This window comes from Salmo salar, chromosome 13 (genome assembly GCF_965601325.2).
Source record: "Salmo salar chromosome 13, fSalSal1, whole genome shotgun sequence".
NCBI lineage: Eukaryota > Metazoa > Chordata > Actinopteri > Salmoniformes > Salmonidae > Salmo > Salmo salar.
Window position 1 is genome coordinate 113,044,959 of NC_138303.1, and position 22,542 is coordinate 113,067,500.

The following is a 22,542-nucleotide window of genomic DNA, read 5'->3' on the forward strand; positions in this document are numbered from 1 at the left end:
TTGAGGTGGTGATCCGTCATCCACACTGATATGTCTGCCAGACATGCAGAGATGCGATTCGCCACCTGGTTGTCAGAAGGGGGAAAGGAGAAGATTAATTGTGTGTCATCTGCATAGCAATGATATGAGAGACCATGTGAGGATACAGTAGAATGAGTCCATGATGGTATAGTAGAATACAAATTAAATCAAATCAAATTTATTTATATAGCCCTTCGTACATCGGCTGATATCTCAAATGCTGTACAGAAACCCAGCCTAAAACCCCAAACAGCAAGCAATGCATGTGAAAGAAGCACGGTGGCTAGGAAAAACTCCCTAGGAAAAACTCCCTAGAAAGGCCAAAAACCTAGGAAGAAACCTAGAGAGGAACCAGGCTATGAGGGGTGGCCAGTCCTCTTCTGGTTGTGCTGGGTGGATATTATAACAGAACATGGTCAAGATGTTAAAATGTTCATAAATGACCAGCATGGTCAAATAATAATAATCATAGTAGTTGTCGAGGGTGCAACAAGCACGTCCGGTGAACAGGTCAGGGTTCCATAGCCGCAGGCAGAACAGTTGAAACTGGAGCAGCAGCACGGCCAGGTGGACTGGGGACAGCAAGGAGTCATCATGCCAGGTAGTCCTGAGGCATGGTCCTAGGGCTCAGGTCCTCCGAGAGAAAGACAGAAAGAGAGAATTAGAGAGAGCATATTTAAATTCACACAGGACACCGGATAAGACAAGAGAAATACTCCCTGACTGACCCTAGCCCCCCGACACATAAACTACTGCAGCATAAATACTGGAGGCTGAGACAGGAGGGATCAGAAGACACTGTGGCCCCATCTGATGATACCCCCGGACAGGGCCAAACAGGCAGGATATAACCCCACCCACTTTGCCAAAGCACAGCCCCCACACCACTAGAGGGATATCTCCAACCACCAACTTACCGTCCTAAGACAAGGCCGAGTATAGCCCACAAAGATCTCCGCCATGGCACAACCCAAGGGGGGGGGCGCCAACCCAGACAGGAAGACCACGTTAGTGACTCAACCCACTCAAGTGACGCACCCCTCCCATGGACGGCATGGAAGAACACCAGTAAGCCAGTGACTCAGCCCCTGTAATAGGGTTAGAGGCAGAGAATCCCAGTGGAAAGAGGGGAACCGGCAAGGCAGAGACAGCAAGGGCGGTTCGTTGCTCCAGCCTTTCCGTTCACCTTCACACTCCTGGGCCAGACTATACTTAATCATAGGACCTACTGAAGAGATAAGTCTTCAGTAAAGACTTAAAGGTTGAGACTGAGTCTGCGTCTCTCACATTGTTAGGCAGACCATTCCATAAAAATGGAGCTCTATAGGAGAAAGCCCTACCTCCAGCCGTTTGCTTAGAAATTCTAGGGACAATTAGGAGGCCTGCGTCTTGTGACCGTAGCGTACGTGTAGGTATGTACGGCAGGACCAAATCGGAAAGATAGGTAGGAGCAAGCCCATGTAATGCTTTGTAGGTTAGCAGTAAAACCTTGAAATCAGCCCTTGCCTTAACAGGAAGCCAGTGTAGGGAGGCTAGCACTGGAGTAATATGATCACATTTTTTGGTTCTAGTCAGGATTCTAGCAGCCGTATTTAGCACTAACTGAAGTTTGTTTAGTGCTTTATCCGGGTAGCCGGAAAGTAGAGCATTGCAGTAGTCCAGCCTAGAAGTAACAAAAGCATGGATTAATTTTTCTGCGTCATTTTTGGACAGAAAGTTTCTGATTTTTGCAATGTTACGTAGATGGAAAAAAGCTGTCCTTGAAACAGTCTTGATATGTTCTTCAAAAGAGAGATCAGGGTCCAGAGTAACGCCGAGGTCCTTCACAGTTTTATTTGAGACGACTGTACAACCATCCAGATTAATTGTCAGATTCAACAGAAGATCTCTTTGTTTCTTGGGACCTAGAACAAGCATCTCTGTTTTGTCCGAGTTTAAAAGTAGAAAGTTTGCAGCCATCCACTTCTTTATGTCTGAAACACAGGCTTCTAGCGAGGGCAATTTTGGGGCTTCACCATGTTACATTGAAATGTACAGCTGTGTGTCGTCCGCATAGCAGTGAAATTTAACATTATGTTTTCGAATGACATCCCCAAGAGGTAAAATCTATAGTGAAAACAATAGTGGTCCTAAAACGGAACCTTGAGGAACACCGAAATTTACAATTGATTTGTCAGAGGACAAACCATTCACAGAGACAAACTGATATCTTTCTGACAGATAAGATCTAAACCAGGCCAGAACTTGGTTTAGAAATACAGTAGAATGATTCCATGATGGTACAGTAGAATACAGTAGAATGAGTCCATGAAGGTACAGTAGAATACAGTAGAATGAGTCCATGATGGTATAGTAGAATACAGTAGAATGATTCCATGATGGTACAGTAGAATGAGTCCATGATGGTACAGTAGAATACAGTAGAATGAGTCCATGATGGTACAGTAGAATACAGTAGAATGATTCCATGATGGTACGGTAGAATGAGCCCATGATGGTATAGTAGAATGAGTCCATGAAGGTACGGTAGAATACAGTAGAATGAGTCCATGAAGGTACGGTAGAATACAGTAGAATGAGTCCATGATGGTACGGTAGAATACAGTAGAATGAGTCCATGAAGGTACAGTAGAATACAGTAGAATGAGTCCATGATGGTACAGTAGAATACAGTAGAATGAGTCCATGAAGGTACAGTAGAATACAGTAGAATGAGTCCATGAAGGTACAGTAGAATACAGTAGAATGAGTCCATGAAGGTACTCTAGATGATGGTAGCTCCTCTCTCATACTGACTCTAGTCTGTCCTGAGAAACCACTGGGAGTCTGTCCCACTGGGAGTCTGTCCTGGGGAACCACTGGGAGTCTGTCCTGGGAAACCACTGGGAGTCTGTCCTGAGGAACCACTGGGAGTCTGTCCTGAGGGAAACCACTGGGAGTCTGGACTGAGGAACCACTGGGAGTCTGTCCTGGGGAACCACTGGGAGTCTGTCCTGGGGAACCACTGGGAGTCTGGACTGAGGAACCACTGGGAGTCTGTCCTGAGGGAAACCACTGGGAGTCTGTCCTGGGGAACCACTGGGAGTCTGTCCTGGGGAACCACTGGGAGTCTGTCCTGAGGAACCACTGGGAGTCTGTCCTGGGGAACCACTGGGAGTCTGTCCTGAGGGAAACCACTGGGAGTCTGTCCTGAGGGAAACCACTGGGAGTCTGTCCTGAGGAACCACTGGGAGTCTGTCCTGGGGAACCACTGGGAGTCTGTCCTGAGGGAAACCACTGGGAGTCTGTCCTGGGGAACCACTGGGAGTCTGGACTGAGGAACCACTGGGAGTCTGTCCTGAGGAACCACTGGGAGTCTGTCCTGAGGGAAACCACTGGGAGTCTGTCCTGGGGAACCACTGGGAGTCTGTCCTGAGGAACCACTGGGAGTCTGTCCTGGGGAACCACTGGGAGTCTGTCCTGGGGAACCACTGGGAGTCTGTCCTGGGGAACCACTGGGAGTCTGTCCTGAGGAACCACTGGGAGTCTGTCCTGGGGAACCACTGGGAGTCTGTCCTGAGGAACCACTGGGAGTCTGTCCTGAGGGAAACCACTGGGAGTCTGTCCTGAGGGAAACCACTGGGAGTCTGGACTGAGGGAAACCACTGGGAGTCTGGACTGAGGAACCACTGGGAGTCTGGACTGGGGAACCACTGGGAGTCTGTCCTGAGGGAAACCACTGGGAGTCTGTCCTGAGGGAAACCACTGGGAGTCTGTCCTGAGGGGAACCACTGTGAGTCTGTCCTGAGGAACCACTGGGAGTCTGTCCTGAGGGAAACCACTGGGAGTCTGTCCTGGGGAACCACTGGGAGTCTGTCCTGAGGAACCACTGGGAGTCTGTCCTGGGGAACCACTGGGAGTCTGTCCTGGGGAACCACTGGGAGTCTGTCCTGGGGAACCACTGGGAGTCTGTCCTGGGGAACCACTGGGAGTCTGTCCTGGGGAACCACTGGGAGTCTGTCCTGGGGAACCACTGGGAGTCTGTCCTGGGGAACCACTGGGAGTCTGTCCTGAGGGAAACCACTGTGAGTCTGGACTGTATCATGTTAGCCCCCCACTCATGTAATACATAAGTGAACACATTTGAATTATGCAACACGTAGAAATGTTGAATCTGCTAATTACTGTTCGTGAAACGAGGTCATAACAGACTAGAACACTTTACAACGAAAAAAGATACCGATATCTTCCATCTTTTTGTAGGCCAACTTTCCTAGCTAGCTGACAGCTGAAGCTAACATTAATTCACTCCCCTGGTACTTATATGCCGATATCCTTCACTGACCAAACTGCAGTTCTTTTTGAACAACTCTTTTTACTGACTGGAGAATCATGATTCATGTTTCTGAGTGACTCATACATTTTGGTCTTTAGCTTGACCTGCTGTCTGGCTGCATTGAATTCTACAGCAGGATTAATACGCTCTCTTCCTGCTCAGCTGCTCCGGAGACGTGCTCAGTTTTCTCCTATCACAGCCATTAAATACTGTAACTGTTTTAAAGTCACCATTGACCTCATGGGGTGGCAGGTAGCCTAGTGGTTAGAGCGTTTGTTGCAAGATCGAATCCCCGAGCTGACAAGGTTTAAAAATCTGTCGTTCTGCCCCTGAACAGGGCAGTTAACCCACTGTTCCTAGGCCGTCATTGAAAATAAGAATTTATTCTTAACTGACTTGCCTAGTTAAATAAAGGTAAAATAAATTTAAAAAATGATGAAGTCTCTAAAGCGATTTCCTTCCTCTCCGGCAACTGAGTTAGGAAGGACGCCTGTATCTTTGTAGTCACTGGGTGTATTGATACACCATCCATAGTGTAATTAATAACTTCACCATGCTCAAAGGGATGTTCAATATCTGCTTTTAAATTATTATTATTATTTTTTTTTTTACTTTTACCCATCTACCAGTAGGTGCCCTTCTTTGTGAGGCATTGAAAACCTCCCTGGTCTTTGTGGTTGAATTTGTGGTTGAAATTCACTGCTCGACTGAGGGACCTTACAGATAATTGTATGTGTGGGGTAAAGAGATGAGTTAGTCATTCTAAAGTCACGTTAAACACTTATGTGATTTTGTTAAGCACATTTCTACTCCAGAACGTACTCAGGCTTGCCACAACAAAGAGCTTAAAATACTTATTAAGAGACATTTCAGCTTTTCATTTTTGATTTAATTTGTCAAAATTGTGAAAAACATAATTCCACATTGACATTATGGGGTACTGTACTGTATGTAGGCCAGTTATAATGTAGGCCAGTAATCGTTTGCATTTTAATCCATTTTAAAATTCATACTGTAACACAACAACATGTGGAAACAGCCAAGGGGTGAGAATACTCTCTCTCTCTAAAGTCATCTCATCTGCCAGACTGCTGAGGAAAGCAGACTTTCACCACATCAGGATGTGTCACTTCCTCTTTCCCTAGAATTATTTTTGCTGACCAGTCATGTTTGTGTTGAGAAAGAATGAGAGCTGGCTTGGGGTTTAGGGTTTCTTCAGGCACTACAATTTGGTGTTTATCTCTGGTTTTCACTTCCACCCATCCTAACCCTAACCTGTCATTGTTTAAGTTTTAGATTGGTATATCAAAACAAAAGAACTAAAAATATACAGTGCCTTGCAAAAGTGTTCAGACCTCTTGTATTTCTTCTCATTTTATTGTGCTACAAAGTGGGAACAAAATGTATATAATTGTCAGTTTTTGTTAACAGTATACACAAAATACTCTCAAAGTGGAAGAAAAACTCTGTATTTTTTTCCAATTTAAAGATTCATAAAAAAATAACTCAAATATAATCGTTGCATAAGTATTCAGCCCCTTTGTTTAGGCAAGCGTAAATTAGTTCAGGACTAAAATGTGACTTAACAAATCACATAAGTTATAAAAATCAAATCAGATTTTATTTGTCACATGCACCAAATACAACAGTGAAATGCTTACTTACAAGCCCTTAACCAACAATGCAGTTTTAAGAAAATAAAAGATACAACAAATAATTAAGGAGAAACAATAAAATAACAGTAGCGACATACATGGTACAGAGTCAATGTGGAGGCTATATACAGGGTGTTACGGTACAGAGTCAATGTGGAGGCTATATACAGGGTGTTACGGTACAGAGTCAATGTGGAGGCTATATACAGGGTGTTACGGTACAGAGTCAATGTGGAGGCTATATACAGGGTGTTACGGTACAGAGTCAATGTGGAGGCTATATACAGGGTGTTATGGTACAGAGTCAATGTGGAGGCTATATACAGGGTGTTACGGTACAGAGTCAATGTGGAGGCTATATACATGGTGTTACGATACAGAGTCAATGTGGAGGCTATACACAGGGGGTACCGGTACAGAGTCAATGTGGAGGCTATATACAGGGGGTACCGGTACAGAGTCAATGTGGAGGCTATATACAGGGGTCCGGTACAGAGTCAATGTGGAGGCTATATACAGGGGGTACCGGTACAGAGTCAATAGAGAGACTATATACAGGGGGTACCGGTCCAGAGTCATTGTGGAGGCTATATACAGGGGCTACCGGTCCAGAGTCATTGTGCGGGGGCACCGGTTAGTTGAGGTAATTGAGGTAATATGTACATGTAGGTAGAGTTAAAACCTCTTATATCTAGATGTTCCGCTAGCGGAACGCCTCACCAATATCCAATGGTAGAGCGTGGCGTGAATTACAAATACCTCAAAAATGCAAAAACTTCAATTTTTCAAACATATGACTATTTTACACCATTTTAAAGACAATACTCTCCTTTACCACACTGTCCGATTTCAAAAAGGCTTTACAGCGAAAGCAAAACATTAGATTATGTCAGCAGAGTACCCAGCCAGAAATAATCACACACACATTTTTCAAGCTAGCATATAATTTCACATAAACCCAAACCACAGCTAAATGCAGCACTAACCTTTGATGATCTTCATCAGATGACACTCCTAGGACATTATGTTATACAATACATGCATGTTTTGTTCAATCAAGTTCATATTTATAAAAAAAAAACAGCTTTTTACATTAGCATGTTTTGTTCAGAACTAGCATACCCACCGAAAACTTCCGGTGAATTTACTAAATTACTCACGATAAACATTCACAAAAAACATAACAATTATTTTAAGAATTATAGATACAGAACTCCTTTATGCAATCGCGGTGTCCGATTTTTAAAATAGGTTTTCGGCGAAAGCACATTTTGCAATATTCTGAGTAGATAGCCCGGCATCACAGTGCTAGCTATTTTGACACCCACCAAGTTTGGCCCTCACCAAACTAAGATTTACTATAAGAAAAATTTGATTACCTTTGCTGTTCTTCGTCAGAATGCTCTCCCAGGACTTCTACTTCAACACCCAATGTTGTTTTGGTTCCAAATAATCCATAGTTATATCCAAATAGCTGCGTTTTGTTCTTGCGTTCAAGACACTATCCGAAGGGTAAAGAAGGGTGATGCGCCCGACGCATTTCGTGACAAAAAATGTAATATTCCATTACCGTACTTCGAAGCATGTCAAACGCTGTTTAAAATCAATTTTTATGCAATTTTTCTCGTAAAATAGCGATAATATTCCAACCGGGAGACGTTGTATCCGTTAAAACACTGAAAATAGAAAATGGAGTCATCACATGCACGCGCGCACCAGTGTCATTGTTCTCAGAACGACCACCTTCCATAACCCCTACTGTTTATCGCCCAGTGACTGCAGAGTCATCATTCAACGTTCTGGCGCCTTCTGAGAGCCTATGGGAGCCTTAGAAAATGTCACGTTACAGCAGAGATCCTGTATTTTCGATAAAGAGGCTACAGAAGGCCAAGAAATGGTCAGACAGGGCACTTCCCATATAGAATCTTCTCAGGTTTTTGCCTGCCATATGAGTTCTGTTATACTAACAGACACCATTCAAACAGTTTTAGAAACTTTAGCGTGTTTTCTATCCAAATCTAATAATTATATGCATTTTCTAGTTTCTGGGCAGGAGTAATAACCAGATTAAATCGGGTACGTTTTTTATCCGGCCGTGAAAATACTGCCCCCTATCCATAACAGGTTAAAGTGACTTTGCATACATGATAAACGGAGAATAGCAGCAGCGTAAAAATGGCGGCTGTTACAAATAGTCCGGGTAGCCATTTAATGAACTGTTCAAGAGTCGTATGGTTTGTGGGTAGAAGCTGTTAAGAAGACTGGACTATGTGTGAAATAATAGGGGTTGACATGATTTTTAAAACACTAACCCTTCTGTCCCCCATACATACATCTGTAAGTCCCTCAGTGAAGTTTTGAACTTAAAGCACAGATTCAACAACAAAGACCCAGGGATCTTTCCGAAAGCCTCATAAAGAAGGGCAGTGATTTGGTAAATGATTAACAATAACAAATTAGACATTGAATATCTCTTTAAGCATGGTCAAGTTAATAATTATGCTGTGCATTATGTATTAAACCACCCAAACACCTCAAAGATACAGTCCTCCTTCTGAGCCGCAGGACAGGAATGAAACTGCTCAGGCCATTGGGGATTTTAAAATGGCTACTGTGTTCAATGGCTGTGATAGGAGAGAACTGAGGATGGATCAACAACATTGTAGTGACTCCACAATAATGATCTAAATGACAGAGTGAAACATGCATGTTGTATGCAACAAGGCACTAAAGTAATACTGCAACAACAACAACAACAACATGGCAAAGGAATACACTTTCTGGCCTAAATGCAAAGCCTTATGTTTGGGGCAAATCCAACACAACACTGAGTACCACTCTTCATATTTTCAAGCATGGTAGTGGCTGCATCATGTTATGGGTATGCTTGACCTCGGGAAATACTGGGGAGTTTTTCAGGATAAAAAGAAACTGGATAGGGCTAAGCACAGGCAAAATCCTAGAGGAAAACCTGGTTGTCTACTTTCCACCAGACACTGGCAGAGGAATTCACGTTTCAGCAGGACAATAACCTACAACACAAGGTCAAATATACACTGAAGTTGCTTACCAAGAAGACAGTGACCAAGTTACAGTTGCTTGAAATACTTATGGCAAGGCTTAAATTGCTGTCTAGCCATAATCAATATTAATAGGCAAATATTGTAGGCTTGTGCGAACTAGCTTATTTAGTAGCTAGCTCGCTATCTAGCTAAGTGGTTAGCGTCTTCCAGAATTAAACATTCGCTTGGTAACAGCAGTGAATCCCCTCCTGGATCATGAACCTTGCTGGCTAATATTTGTTTTGTGCGTGCAGCAAACTGAGTAGCAATTCTGAGTTACTTTTATACTTGTTTAGGTCAGAAATTGTACAAAATGTTTGCAAAGCGCTCATTAGCATTTAGTTAGCATTCTCTATGAGGATTCCTTATTGCTTGTTAGCATTTTGTTAGCATTCTGGTAAGTGACGTTTTTTTTTTTTTGGCTTTGAATATTTGTACTTTTTAAATAAATACCTGCAGTCGGTAATAGATAAAGCAGATTGCGTTCATCATTTCGCCCGTTAGATAACTTTTCATTATTAACCAGTATTAGTTTCCCAAAACAGCGCTTTGAGCTGGTCACGTGTGTTTGTTTACAAACAACATGCATAATGGGTACTTCGTAAAGGGTGAGTCACTTCTGCAGCGCAATTTAAGTGAGGTGGTTAACTTACACTTGTATGAAATTCACTATTAATGTTTGCCAGCTATATATCTTATAACTATTAAGTGAACTGTCTAAGATGTGGCAAATACATTCTCTCCAGCTGGGTTTTGCTAACTTGCTAATGTTAGCTAAGGGGCTAAGATTAGCTTGCAAGATCAAGCTTCTTGGTAACTGCAGCAGAGATAATCCCCTCCTGGATTAGGAGCATTCAGAAAGTATTCAGACCCCTTGACTTTTTCCACATTTTGTTACGTTACAGCCTTATTCTAAAATATTTTAGCTATGCTGGCCGATCGTAAACGATTAAGTAAAAAGATCAATACATACAATACAGGGCTCCCGAGTGGCGCAGCGGTCTAAGGCACTGTAGTCCCTGGTTCAAATCCAGGCTGTATCACATCCGGCCGTGATTGGGAGTCCCATAGGACGGTGCACAATCGGCCCAGCGTCGTCCGGGTTTGGCCGGGGTAGGCCGTCATTTTAAATAAGAATTTGTTCTTAACTCACTTGCCTAGTTAAATAAAGGTTAAATAAATGTAAAAAAATCTATCGACACTCAATACTCTATAATAACAAAGCTAAAACAGCCTAGAGTCTTTTTGTGTATGACGCTACAAGCTTGGAAAACCTGTATTTGGGGAGTTTCTCCCATTCTTCTCTGCAGATCCTCTCAACCTCTGTCAGGTTGGATGGAGAGCGTTGCTGCACAGCTATTTTCAGGTCTCTCCAGAGATGTTCGACCGGGTTCAAGTCCGGGCTCTGGCTGGGCCACTCAAGGACATTCAGAGACTTGTCCCGAAGCCACTCCTGCGTTGTCTTTGCTGTGTGCTTAGGGTCGTTGTCCTGTTGGAAGGTGAACCTTCGCCCCAGTCTGAGGTCCTGAGCGCTCTGGAGCAGGTTTTCATCAAGGATCTCTGTACTTTGCTCCGTTCATCTTTCCTTCTATCCTGACTAGTCTCCCAGTCCCTGCCGCTGAAAAACATCCCCACAGCTTGATGCTGCCACAGCCATGCTTCACCGTAGGGATGGTGCCAGGTTTCCTCCAGAAGTGACGCTTGGCATTCAGGCCAAAGAGTTCATTCTTGGCTTCATCAGACCAGAGAATCTTGTTTCTCATGGTCTGAGAGTCTTTTCTTTTGGGGGAGAGAGAGAGGTGTGAGGAAGGGAGGGACCGCGCGCGCGCGCGCGCGTGTGTGTGTGTGTGTGTGTGTGTGTGTGTGTGTGTTAACTAAAATAGTAAAGAACATTTCATGCAGTGTTGTCCCCTGACATACAGATCAATATGCATCTCTATTCCTTCCTCTCATTCCTCCAGCCAAATCACAGCTTGGCCTTTGCTTATATGAGAAAATCAGCCATTTTATATGCACTAGTTTATCATGCACTGAATTGTGTGAAGTTAAATTCAGTGTGTTGTATTGAGTAGAGAAGTGTGCAGTTCAGTGACAGGTTTTCGGGGAACGTTTATAAAACGTGAAGGAGATTCCCGGGCGCCAGGGTAACATAATACTAGGCCACTGATTATTTTTTTTTCCTTCACCATCGTGTTATCGTGATACTCGTATGTAACCTTTATGTAACCTTTATTTAACCTTTATGTAACCTTTATTTAACTTTTATGTAACCTTTATTTAACTTTTATGTAACCTTTATTTAACCTTTATTCAACCTTTATTTGAGCTTTATTTAACTAGGCAAGTAAGTTTAAGAACAAATTCTTATTTACAATGACGGCCTAAACCCGGGTCTGGATACTAACCGGTATCGTGATACTTGGCCTGGTATCGCAGCAAAATCTTGGTATCGTGACAACACTAGTTCACACATTTTTTTTGTATAGTGTACCTGCATAACTTTATGAGCTAGGTTGTCTGTCTTAGTAGTAAATATTTGCATGCGTTTGTTAGCTTTTGCCTAGCATCGTCTATGAGAATTCCTTACTACTTGTTATCATTTTGTTAGCATTCTGGTAAGTTAATGGGGTTTTTTTGCGGGCGAGGAAATTGTGCCTCTTGTGTGCACTATCAGTAATACCATATATCCCAGGATGGCACAGGTACGGTATGAAGGTATGGACATCTGCATACCACCCAACCATAAAATATTTTACATTCTAGGTGTGCATAGCTCTTAGAGACTTGCCCAAATAGACTCACAGCTTTGAGTCTTACTGACAAAAGGGGTTTTCTAACAGGGAGATGAATACTTACGCAACAACAATATTTAATGTTTTACATTTTTATTAATCTTTAAAAAAATATATATATATACTTTTGCGAGGCACTGTATATGTTATTTTTTATTTAATATGAAAACAGATATTAAATGATGATTTTAAACTATGATTTAATTAAGAAGTCTAGATTGCTATTATGAGCATAATGAATGGCTCTAGACAGACTGACTGTGTGCTTTATTAGTGTCAGTCTAAGTGAGATCTGATGCAGAGAGGGGAGTCTCTGAGGAGCGTGGATGAACCACAACCAGTCTGGGCTGCCAAGTGGCTGTAGCAGTCTGGCCTCTTTCTGCAGCAGGCTGCTTACATCTCTGGTGTGTTTTTGCTCTGTTCTAAAGGAGATGGGACAGTGTGTGTGTGTGTGTTATATTTAGTCTGCTGTGTTTCTGCTCTGACAGATTGTTCTGAAGAAGCGAGATAACATCCAAGCTGAATACGAATCTAAACTGGAAGCTGCTGCTTTCCGGAAAGAGGAAAGAGCATCAGCCACAGTGAGTCTACTCTACTGAACTATTTCCTAGCCTGGTCTCAGATATGTTTTGTTTATTTATCAACTCCTATGGTCATTTCCTAGCCTGGTCTCAGATATGTTTTGTTTTTTTATCAACTCCTATGGTCATTTCCTAGCCTGGTCTCAGATATGTTTTGTTTATTTATCAACTCCTATGGTCATTTCCTAGCCTGGTCTCAGATATGTTTTGTTTATTTATCAACTCCTATGGTCATTTCCTAGCCTGGTCTCAGATATGTTTTGTTTATTTATCAACTCCTATGGTCATTTCCTAGCCTGGTCTCAGATATGTTTTGTTTATTTATCAACTCCTATGGTCATTTCCTAGCCTGGTCTCAGATATGTTTTGTTTATTTATCAACTCCTATGGTCATTTCCTAGCCTGGTCTCAGATATGTTTTGTTTATTTATCAACTCCTATGGTCATTTCCTAGCCTGGTCTCAGATATGTTTTGTTTATTTATCAACTCCTATGGTCATTTCCTAGCCTGGTCTCAGATATGTTTTGTTTATTTATCAACTCCTATGGTCATTTCCTAGCCTGGTCTCAGATATGTTTTGTTTATTTATCAACTCCTATGGTCATTTCCTAGCCTGGTCTCAGATATGTTTTGTTTATTTATCAACTCCTATGGTCATTTCCTAGCCTGGTCTCAGATATGTTTTGTTTATTTATCAACTCCTATGGTCATTTCCTAGCCTGGTCTCAGATATGTTTTGTTTATTTATCAACTCCTATGGTCATTTCCTAGCCTGGTCTCAGATATGTTTTGTTTATTTATCAACTCCTATGGTCATTTCCTAGCCTGGTCTCAGATATGTTTTGTTTATTTATCAACTCCTATGGTCATTTCCTAGCCTGGTCTCAGATATGTTTTGTTTATTTATCAACTCCTATGGTCATTTCCTAGCCTGGTCTCAGATATGTTTTGTTTATTTATCAACTCCTATGGTCATTTCCTAGCCTGGTCTCAGATATGTTTTGTTTATTTATCAACTCCTATGGTCATTTCCTAGCCTGGTCTCAGATATGTTTTGTTTATTTATCAACTCCTATGGTCATTTCCTAGCCTGGTCTCAGATATGTTTTGTTTATTTATCAACTCCTATGGTCATTTCCTAGCCTGGTCTCAGATATGTTTTGTTTATTTATCAACTCCTATGGTCATTTCCTAGCCTGATCTCAGATATGTTTTGTTTATTTATCAACTCCTATGGTCATTTCCTAGCCTGGTCTCAGATATGTTTCGTTTATTTATCAACTCCTATGGTCATTTCCTAGCCTGGTCTCAGATATGTTTCGTTTATTTATCAACTCCTATGGTCATTTCCTAGCCTGGTCTCAGATATGTTTTGTTTATTTATCAACTCCTATGGTCATTTCCTAGCCTGGTCTCAGATATGTTTTGTTTATTTATCAACTCCTATGGTCATTTCCTAGCCTGGTCTCAGATATGTTTTGTTTATTTATCAACTCCTATGGTCATTTCCTAGCCTGGTCTCAGATATGTTTTGTTTATTTATCAACTCCTATGGTCATTTCCTAGCCTGGTCTCAGATATGTTTTGTTTATTTATCAACTCCTATGGTCATTTCCTAGCCTGGTCTCAGATATGTTTTGTTTATTTATCAACTCCTATGGTCATTTCCTAGCCTGGTCTCAGATATGTTTTGTTTATTTATCAACTCCTATGGTCATTTCCTAGCCTGGTCTCAGATATGTTTCGTTTATTTATCAACTCCTATGGTCATTTCCTAGCCTGGTCTCAGATATGTTTTGTTTATTTATCAACTCCTATGGTCATTTCCTAGCCTGGTCTCAGATATGTTTTGTTTATTTATCAACTCCTATGGTCATTTCCTAGCCTGGTCTCAGATATGTTTTGTTTATTTATCAACTCCTATGGTCATTTCCTAGCCTGGTCTCAGATATGTTTCGTTTATTTATCAACTCCTATGGTCATTTCCTAGCCTGGTCTCAGATCTGTTTGTGCTGTCTATATGGTCATTACCTAGCTATAACAATGTACTTAAAATTTTATTTGATTAACTTACAACTCTGTATACTGTCAATGCTAATGCTAACAATCTATGTTTTTCCCTAACTATTCATTTAGACTATTTTTGCGTAATGCTATGCCCATTGTAATGTGTTCAGAGCGTAGCCACATGCCCTGTAGTGCCTTGATTAGTTCTGTTTCCTGTCCCCTCCCTACAGCAGGTGCTTAGTTCTGTTTCCTGTCCCCTCCCTACAGCAGGTGCTTAGTTCTGTTTCCTGTCCCCTCCCTACAGCAGGTGATTAGTTCTGTTTCCTGTCCCCTCCCTACAGCAGGTGATTAGTTCTGTTTCCTGTCCCCTCCCTACAGCAGGTGATTAGTTCTGTTTCCTGTCCCCTCCCTACAGCAGGTGATTAGTTCTGTTTCCTGTCCCCTCCCTACAGCAGGTGCTTAGTTCTGTTTCCTGTCCCCTCCCTACAGCAGGTGCTTAGTTCTGTTTCCTGTCCCCTCCCTACAGCAGGTGATTAGTTCTGTTTCCTGTCCCCTCCCTACAGCAGGTGCTTAGTTCTGTTTCCTGTCCCCTCCCTACAGCAGGTGCTTAGTTCTGTTTCCTGTCCCCTCCCTACAGCAGGTGATTAGTTCTGTTTCCTGTCCCCTCCCTACAGCAGGTGATTAGTTCTGTTTCCTGTCCCCTCCCTACAGCAGGTGATTAGTTCTGTTTCCTGTCCCCTCCCTACAGCAGGTGATTAGTTCTGTTTCCTGTCCCCTCCCTACAGCAGGTGCTTAGTTCTGTTTCCTGTCCCCTCCCTACAGCAGGTGCTTAGTTCTGTTTCCTGTCCCCTCCCTACAGCAGGTGCTTAGTTCTGTTTCCTGTCCCCTCTCTACAGCAGGTGATTAGTTCTGTTTCCTGTCCCCTCCCTACAGCAGGTGATTAGTTCTGTTTCCTGTCCCCTCCCTACAGCAGGTGATTAGTTCTGTTTCCTGTCCCCTCCCTACAGCAGGTGATTAGTTCTGTTTCCTGTCCCCTCCCTACAGCAGGTGATTAGTTCTGTTTCCTGTCCCCTCCCTACAGCAGGCGCTTAGTTCTGTTTCCTGTCCCCTCCCTACAGCAGGTGATTAGTTCTGTTTCCTGTCCCCTCCCTACAGCAGGTGCTTAGTTCTGTTTCCTGTCCCCTCCCTACAGCAGGTGCTTAGTTCTGTTTCCTGTCCCCTCCCTACAGCAGGTGATTAGTTCTGTTTCCTGTCCCCTCCCTACAGCAGGTGATTAGTTCTGTTTCCTGTCCCCTCTCTACAGCAGGTGATTAGTTCTGTTTCCTGTCCCCTCCCTACAGCAGGTGATTAGTTCTGTTTCCTGTCCCCTCCCTACAGCAGGTGCCTACAGACGTGGAGAAGTGCCATGACAGAGTGGAGTGTTGCAATGCTGACCTGAAGTCAGACTGGGACCGCTGGCAAAACAACAAGAGACAAGACTTCAGACAGCTACTCACTGGCATGGCCGACCACAACATCCAGTACTATGAGAAGGTAAGAGGGCCGACCACAACATCCAGGACTATGAGAAGGTAAGAGGGCCGACCACAACATCCAGTACTATGAGAAGGTAAGAGGGCCGACCACAACATCCAGTACTATGAGAAGGTAAGAGGGCCGACCACAACATCCAGTACTATGAGAAGGTAAGAGGGCCGACCACAACATCCAGTACTATGAGAAGGTAAGAGGGCCGACCACAACATCCAGGACTATGAGAAGGTAAGAGGGCCGACCACAACATCCAGTACTATGAGAAGGTAAGAGGGCCGACCACAACATCCAGTACTATGAGAAGGTAAGAGGGCCGACCACAACATCCAGGACTATGAGAAGGTAAGAGGGCCGACCACAACATCCAGTACTATGAGAAGGTAAGAGGGCCGACCACAACATCCAGTACTATGAGAAGGTAAGAGGGCCGACCACAACATCCAGTACTATGAGAAGGTAAGAGGGCCGACCACAACATCCAGTACTATGAGAAGGTAAGAGGGCCGACCACAACATCCAGTACTATGAGAAGGTAAGAGGGCCGACCACAACATCCAGGACTATGAGAAGGTAAGAGGGCAGACCACAACATCCAGTACTATGAGAAGGTAAGAGGGGAGATGACCCACTGCCTTTTTGTTATAATATATCTAATTGTCCCTTACCAAAATCTTAAACCCAACCCAGACCTTATCTTGACCATGGTAAATGGTTTGTCATGGTTTTCTTGGTGTAACCCAGGTGATCATAGGTCAACTAGAAGAAAATGGTCTCAGCTCTTATTTCTTCTCTAGTCTCTCTAGTACCTCTACTTCCTCCTCTAGTACCTCTACTTCCTCCTCTAGTACCTCTACTACCTCCTCTAGTACCTCTACTACCTCCTCTAGTACCTCTACCTCCTCCTCTAGTACCTCTACTTTCTCCTCTAGTACCTCTACTACCTCCTCTAGTACCTCTACTTCCTCCTCTAGTACCTCTACTACCTCCTCTAGTACCTCTACTTCCTCCTCTAGTACCTCTACTTCCTCCTCTAGTACCTCCTGTAGTACCTCCTCTAGTACCTCTACTACCTCCTGTAGTACCTCTACTACCTCCTCTAGTACCTCTACTACCTCCTGTAGTACCTCTACCTCCTCCTCTAGTACCTCCAGTAGTACCTCTACTTCCTCCTCTAGTACCTCCTGTAGTACCTCTACTTCCTCCTCTAGTACCTCCTCTAGTACCTCTACTTCCTCCTCTAGTACCTCTACTTCCTCCTCTAGTACCTCTACTTCCTCCTCTAGTACCTCTACTTCCTCCTCTAGTACCTCCTGTAGTACCTCTACTACCCCCTGTAGTACCTCTACTTCCTCCTCTAGTACCTCTACTTCCTCCTCTAGTACCTCCTGTAGTACCTCTACTACCCCCTGTAGTACCTCTACTTCCTCCTGTAGTACCTCTACTACCCCCTGTAGTACCTCCTGTAGTACCTCTACTACCCCCTGTAGTACCTCCTGTAGTACCTCTACATCCTCCTGTAGTACCTCTACTTCCTCCTGTACCTCTAGTACCTCTACTACCTCTAACCACTAGGCTACCTGCCGCCCCTACACTCTAACCGCTAGGCTACCTGCCGCCCCTACACTCTAACCACTAGGCTACCTGCCTCCTCTACACTCTAACCACTAGGCTACCTGCCTCCTCTACACTCTAACCACTAGGCTACCTGTCTCCTCTACACTCTAACCACTAGGCTACCTGCCTCCTCTACACTCTAACCACTAGGCTACCTGCCTCCCCTACACTCTAACCACTAGGCTACCTGCCTCCTCTACACTCTAACCACTAGGCTACCTGCCTCCTCTACACTCTAACCACTAGGCTACCTGCCTCCTCTACACTCTAACCACTAGGCTACCTGCCTCCTCTACACTCTAACCACTAGGCTACCTGCCACCTCTACACTCTAACCACTAGGCTACCTGCCTCCCCTACACTCTAACCACTAGACTACCTGCCTCCTCTACACTCTAACCACTAGGCTACCTGCCGCCTCTACACTCTAACCACTAGGCTACCTGCCGAACCTACACTCTAACCACTAGGCTACCTGCCACCCCTCCACTCTAACCACTAGACTACCTGCCTCCCCTACACTCTAACCACTAGGCTACCTGCCTCCTCTACACTCTAACCACTAGGCTACCTGCCTCCCCTACACTCTAACCACTAGGCTACCTGCCACCCCTCCACTCTAACCACTAGACTACCTGCCTCCCCTACACTCTAACCACTAGACTACCTGCCTCCTCTACACTCTAACCACTAGGCTACCTGCCTCCTCTACACTCTAACCACTAGGCTACCTGCCACCTCTACACTCTAACCACTAGGCTACCTGCCTTCTCTACACTCTAACCACTAGGCTACCTGCCTCCTCTACACTCTAACCACTAGACTACCTGCCACCTCTACACTCTAACCACTAGTCTACCTGCCTCCTCTACACTCTAACCACTAGACTACCTGCCTCCCCTACACTCTAACCACTAGGCTACCTGCCTCCTCTACACTCTAACCACTAGGCTACCTGCCTCCTCTACACTCTAACCACTAGGCTACCTGCCACCTCTACACTCTAACCACTAGGCTACCTGCCACCTCTACACTCTAACCACTAGGCTACCTGCCACCTCTACACTCTAACCACTAGGCTACCTGCCACCTCTACTCTCTAACCACTAGGCTACCTGCCACCACTACACTCTAACCACTAGGCTACCTGCCGCCTCTACACTCTAACCACTAGGCTACCTGCCTCCCCTACACTCTAACCACTAGGCTACCTGCCTCCTCTACACTCTAACCACTAGGCTACCTGCCTCCTCTACACTCTAACCACTAGGCTACCTGCCACCACCACACTCTAACCACTAGGCTACCTGCCGCCTCTACACTCTAACCACTAGGCTACCTGCCTCCCCTACACTCTAACCACTAGGCTACCTGCCGCCTCTACACTCTAACCACTAGGTTACCTGCCTCCTCTACACTCTAACCACTAGGCTACCTGCCTCCTCTACACTCTAACCACTAGGCTACCTGCCTCCCCTACACTCTAACCACTAGGCTACCTACCTCCCCTACACTCTAACCACTAGGCTACCTGCCTCCTCTACACTCTAACCACTAGGCTACCTGCCTCCCCTACACTCTAACCACTAGGCTACCTACCTCCCCTCCACTCTAACCACTAGGCTACCTGCCTCCTCTACACTCTAACCACTAGGCTACCTGCCTCCTCTACACTCTAACCACTAGGCTACCTGACAGACTCCAACACTCATTATTTACAGATAGCAAGGAACAGACTCCAACACTCATTATTTACAGATAGCAAGGAACAGACTCCAACACTCATTATTTACAGATAGCCAGGGACACACTCCACCATCCAACACTCATTATTTACAGATAGCCAGGGACAGACTCCAACACTCATTATTTACAGATAGCCAGGGACAGACTCCACCACTCATTATTTACATATAGCCAGGGACAGACTCCAACACTCATTATTTACAGATAGGCAGGGACAGACTCCAACACTCATTATTTACAGATAGCCAGGGACAGACTCCAACACTCATTATTTACAGATAGCCAGGGACAGACTCCAACACTCATTATTTACAGATAGCCAGGGACAGACTCCAACACTCATTATTTACAGATAGCAAGGAACAGACTCCAACACTCATTATTTACAGATAGCCAGGGACACACTCCACCATCCAACACTCATTATTTACAGATAGCCAGGGACAGACTCCAACACTCATTATTTACAGATAGCCAGGGACAGACTCCACCACTCATTATTTACATATAGCCAGGGACAGACTCCAACACTCATTATTTACAGATAGGCAGGGACAGACTCCAACACTCATTATTTACAGATAGCCAGGGACAGACTCCAACACTCATTATTTACAGATAGCCAGGGACAGACTCCAACACTCATTATTTACAGATAGCCAGGGACAGACTCCAACACTCATTATTTACAGATAGCCAGGGACAGACTCCACCACTCATTATTTACAGATAGCCAGGGACAGACTCCAACACTCATTATTTACAGATATCCAGGGGCAGACTCCAACACTCCAACACTCATTATTTACAGATAGCCAGGGACAGACTCCAACACTCATTATTTACAGATAGCCAGGGACAGACTCCACCACTCATTATTTACAGATAGCCAGGGACAGACTCCAACACTCATTATTTACAGATAGCAAGGAACAGACTCCAACACTCATTATTTACAGATAGCCAGGGACAGACTCCAACACTCATTATTTACAGATAGCCAGGGGCACACTCCAACACTCATTATTTACAGATAGCCAGGGACAGACTCCAACACTCATTATTTACAGATAGCCAGGGACAGACTCCAACACTCATTATTTACAGATAGCCAGGGACAGACTCCAACACTCATTATTTACAGATAGCCAGGGACAGACTCCAAAACTCATTATTTACAGATAGCCAGGGACAGACTCCAACAGTCATTATTTACAGATAGCCAGGGACAGACTCCAACAGTCATTATTTACAGATAGCCAGGGACAGACTCCAACACTCATTATTTACATATAGCCAGGGACAGACTCCAACACTCATTATTTACAGATAGCCAGGGACAGACTCCAACAGTCATTATTTACAGATAGCCAGGGACAGACTCCATCACTCATTATTTACAGATAGCCAGGGACAGACTCCAACACTCATTATTTACAGATAGCCAGGGACAGACTCCAAAACTCATTATTTACAGATAGCCAGGGACAGACTCCAACAGTCATTATTTACAGATAGCCAGGGACAGACTCCAACAGTCATTATTTACAGATAGCCAGGGACAGACTCCAACACTCATTATTTACAGATAGCCAGGGACAGACTCCAACACTCATTATTTACAGATAGCCAGGGACAGACTCCAACACTCATTATTTACAGATAGCCAGGGACAGACTCCAACACTCATTATTTACAGATAGCCAGGGACAGACTCCAACACTCATTATTTACAGATAGCCAGGGACAGACTCCAACACTCATTATTTACAGATAGCCAGGGGCAGACTCCAACACTCATTATTTACAGATAGCCAGGGACAGACTCCAACACTCATTATTTACAGATAGTCAGGGACAGACTCCAACACTCATTATTTACAGATAGCCAGGGGCACACTCCAACACTCATTATTTACAGATAGCCAGGGACAGACTCCAAAACTCATTATTTACAGATAGCCAGGGGCAGACTCCAACAGTCATTATTTACAGATAGCCAGGGACAGACTCCAACACTCATTATTTACAGATATCCAGGGGCAGACTCCAACACTCCAACACTCATTATTTACAGATAGCCAGGGACAGACTCCAACACTCCAACACTCATTATTTACAGATAGGCAGGGACAGACTCCAACACTCATTATTTACAGATAGCCAGGGACAGACTCCAACACTCATTATTTACAGATAGCCAGGGACAGACTCCAACACTCATTATTTACAGATAGCCAGGGACAGACTCCAACACTCATTATTTACAGATAACCAGGGACAGACTCCACCACTCATTATTTACAGATAGCCAGGGACAGACTCCAACACTCATTATTTACAGATAGCAAGGAACAGACTCCAACACTCATTATTTACAGATAGCCAGGGACAGACTCCAACACTCATTATTTACAGATAGCCAGGGACAGACTCCAACACTCATTATTTACAGATAGCCAGGGGCAGACTCCAACAGTCATTATTTACAGATAGCCAGGGACAGACTCCAACACTCATTATTTACAGATATCCAGGGGCAGACTCCAACACTCCAACACTCATTATTTACAGATAGCCAGGGACAGACTCCAACACTCCAACACTCATTATTTACAGATAGGCAGGGACAGACTCCAACACTCATTATTTACAGATAGCCAGGGACACACTCCAACACTCCAACACTCATTATTTACAGATAGCCAGGGACAGACTCCAACACTCATTATTTACAGATAGCCAGGGACAGACTCCAACACTCATTATTTACAGATAGCCAGGGACAGACTCCAACACTCATTATTTACAGATAGCCAGGGACAGACTCCAACACTCCAACACTCATTATTTACAGATAGCCAGGGACAGACTCCAACACTCATTATTTACAGATAGCCAGGGACAGACTCCACCACTCATTATTTACAGATAGCCAGGGACAGACTCCAACACTCATTATTTACAGATAGCAAGGAACAGACTCCAACACTCATTATTTACAGATAGCCAGGGACAGACTCCACCACTCATTATTTACAGATAGCCAGGGAAAGACTCCAACACTCATTATTTACAGATAGCCAGGGACAGACTCCAACACTCATTATTTACAGATAGCCAGGGACAGACTCCAACACTCATTATTTACAGATAGCCAGGGACAGACTCCATCACTCATTATTTACAGATAGCCAGGGACAGACTCCAACACT

The 22,542-nt window shown here is 44.1% G+C and overlaps 1 protein-coding gene across 3 annotated transcripts in view; it reads left to right on the plus strand.

The window, feature by feature from the left end:
• The window catches only part of LOC106568583 (sorting nexin-30), an 83,621-nt gene that overhangs the window by 52,613 nt on the left and 8,466 nt on the right, over positions 1 to 22,542 (plus strand). Inside the window, exons 7-8 of one of the 3 annotated variants that reach the window (XM_045692691.2) lie at positions 12,334 to 12,426; positions 15,812 to 15,967. In XM_045692691.2, coding sequence (XP_045548647.2) covers positions 12,334 to 12,426; positions 15,812 to 15,967 — 249 coding nt within the window. The other 2 variants (XM_045692692.2, XM_082960612.1) reach the window with 2 other exon arrangements.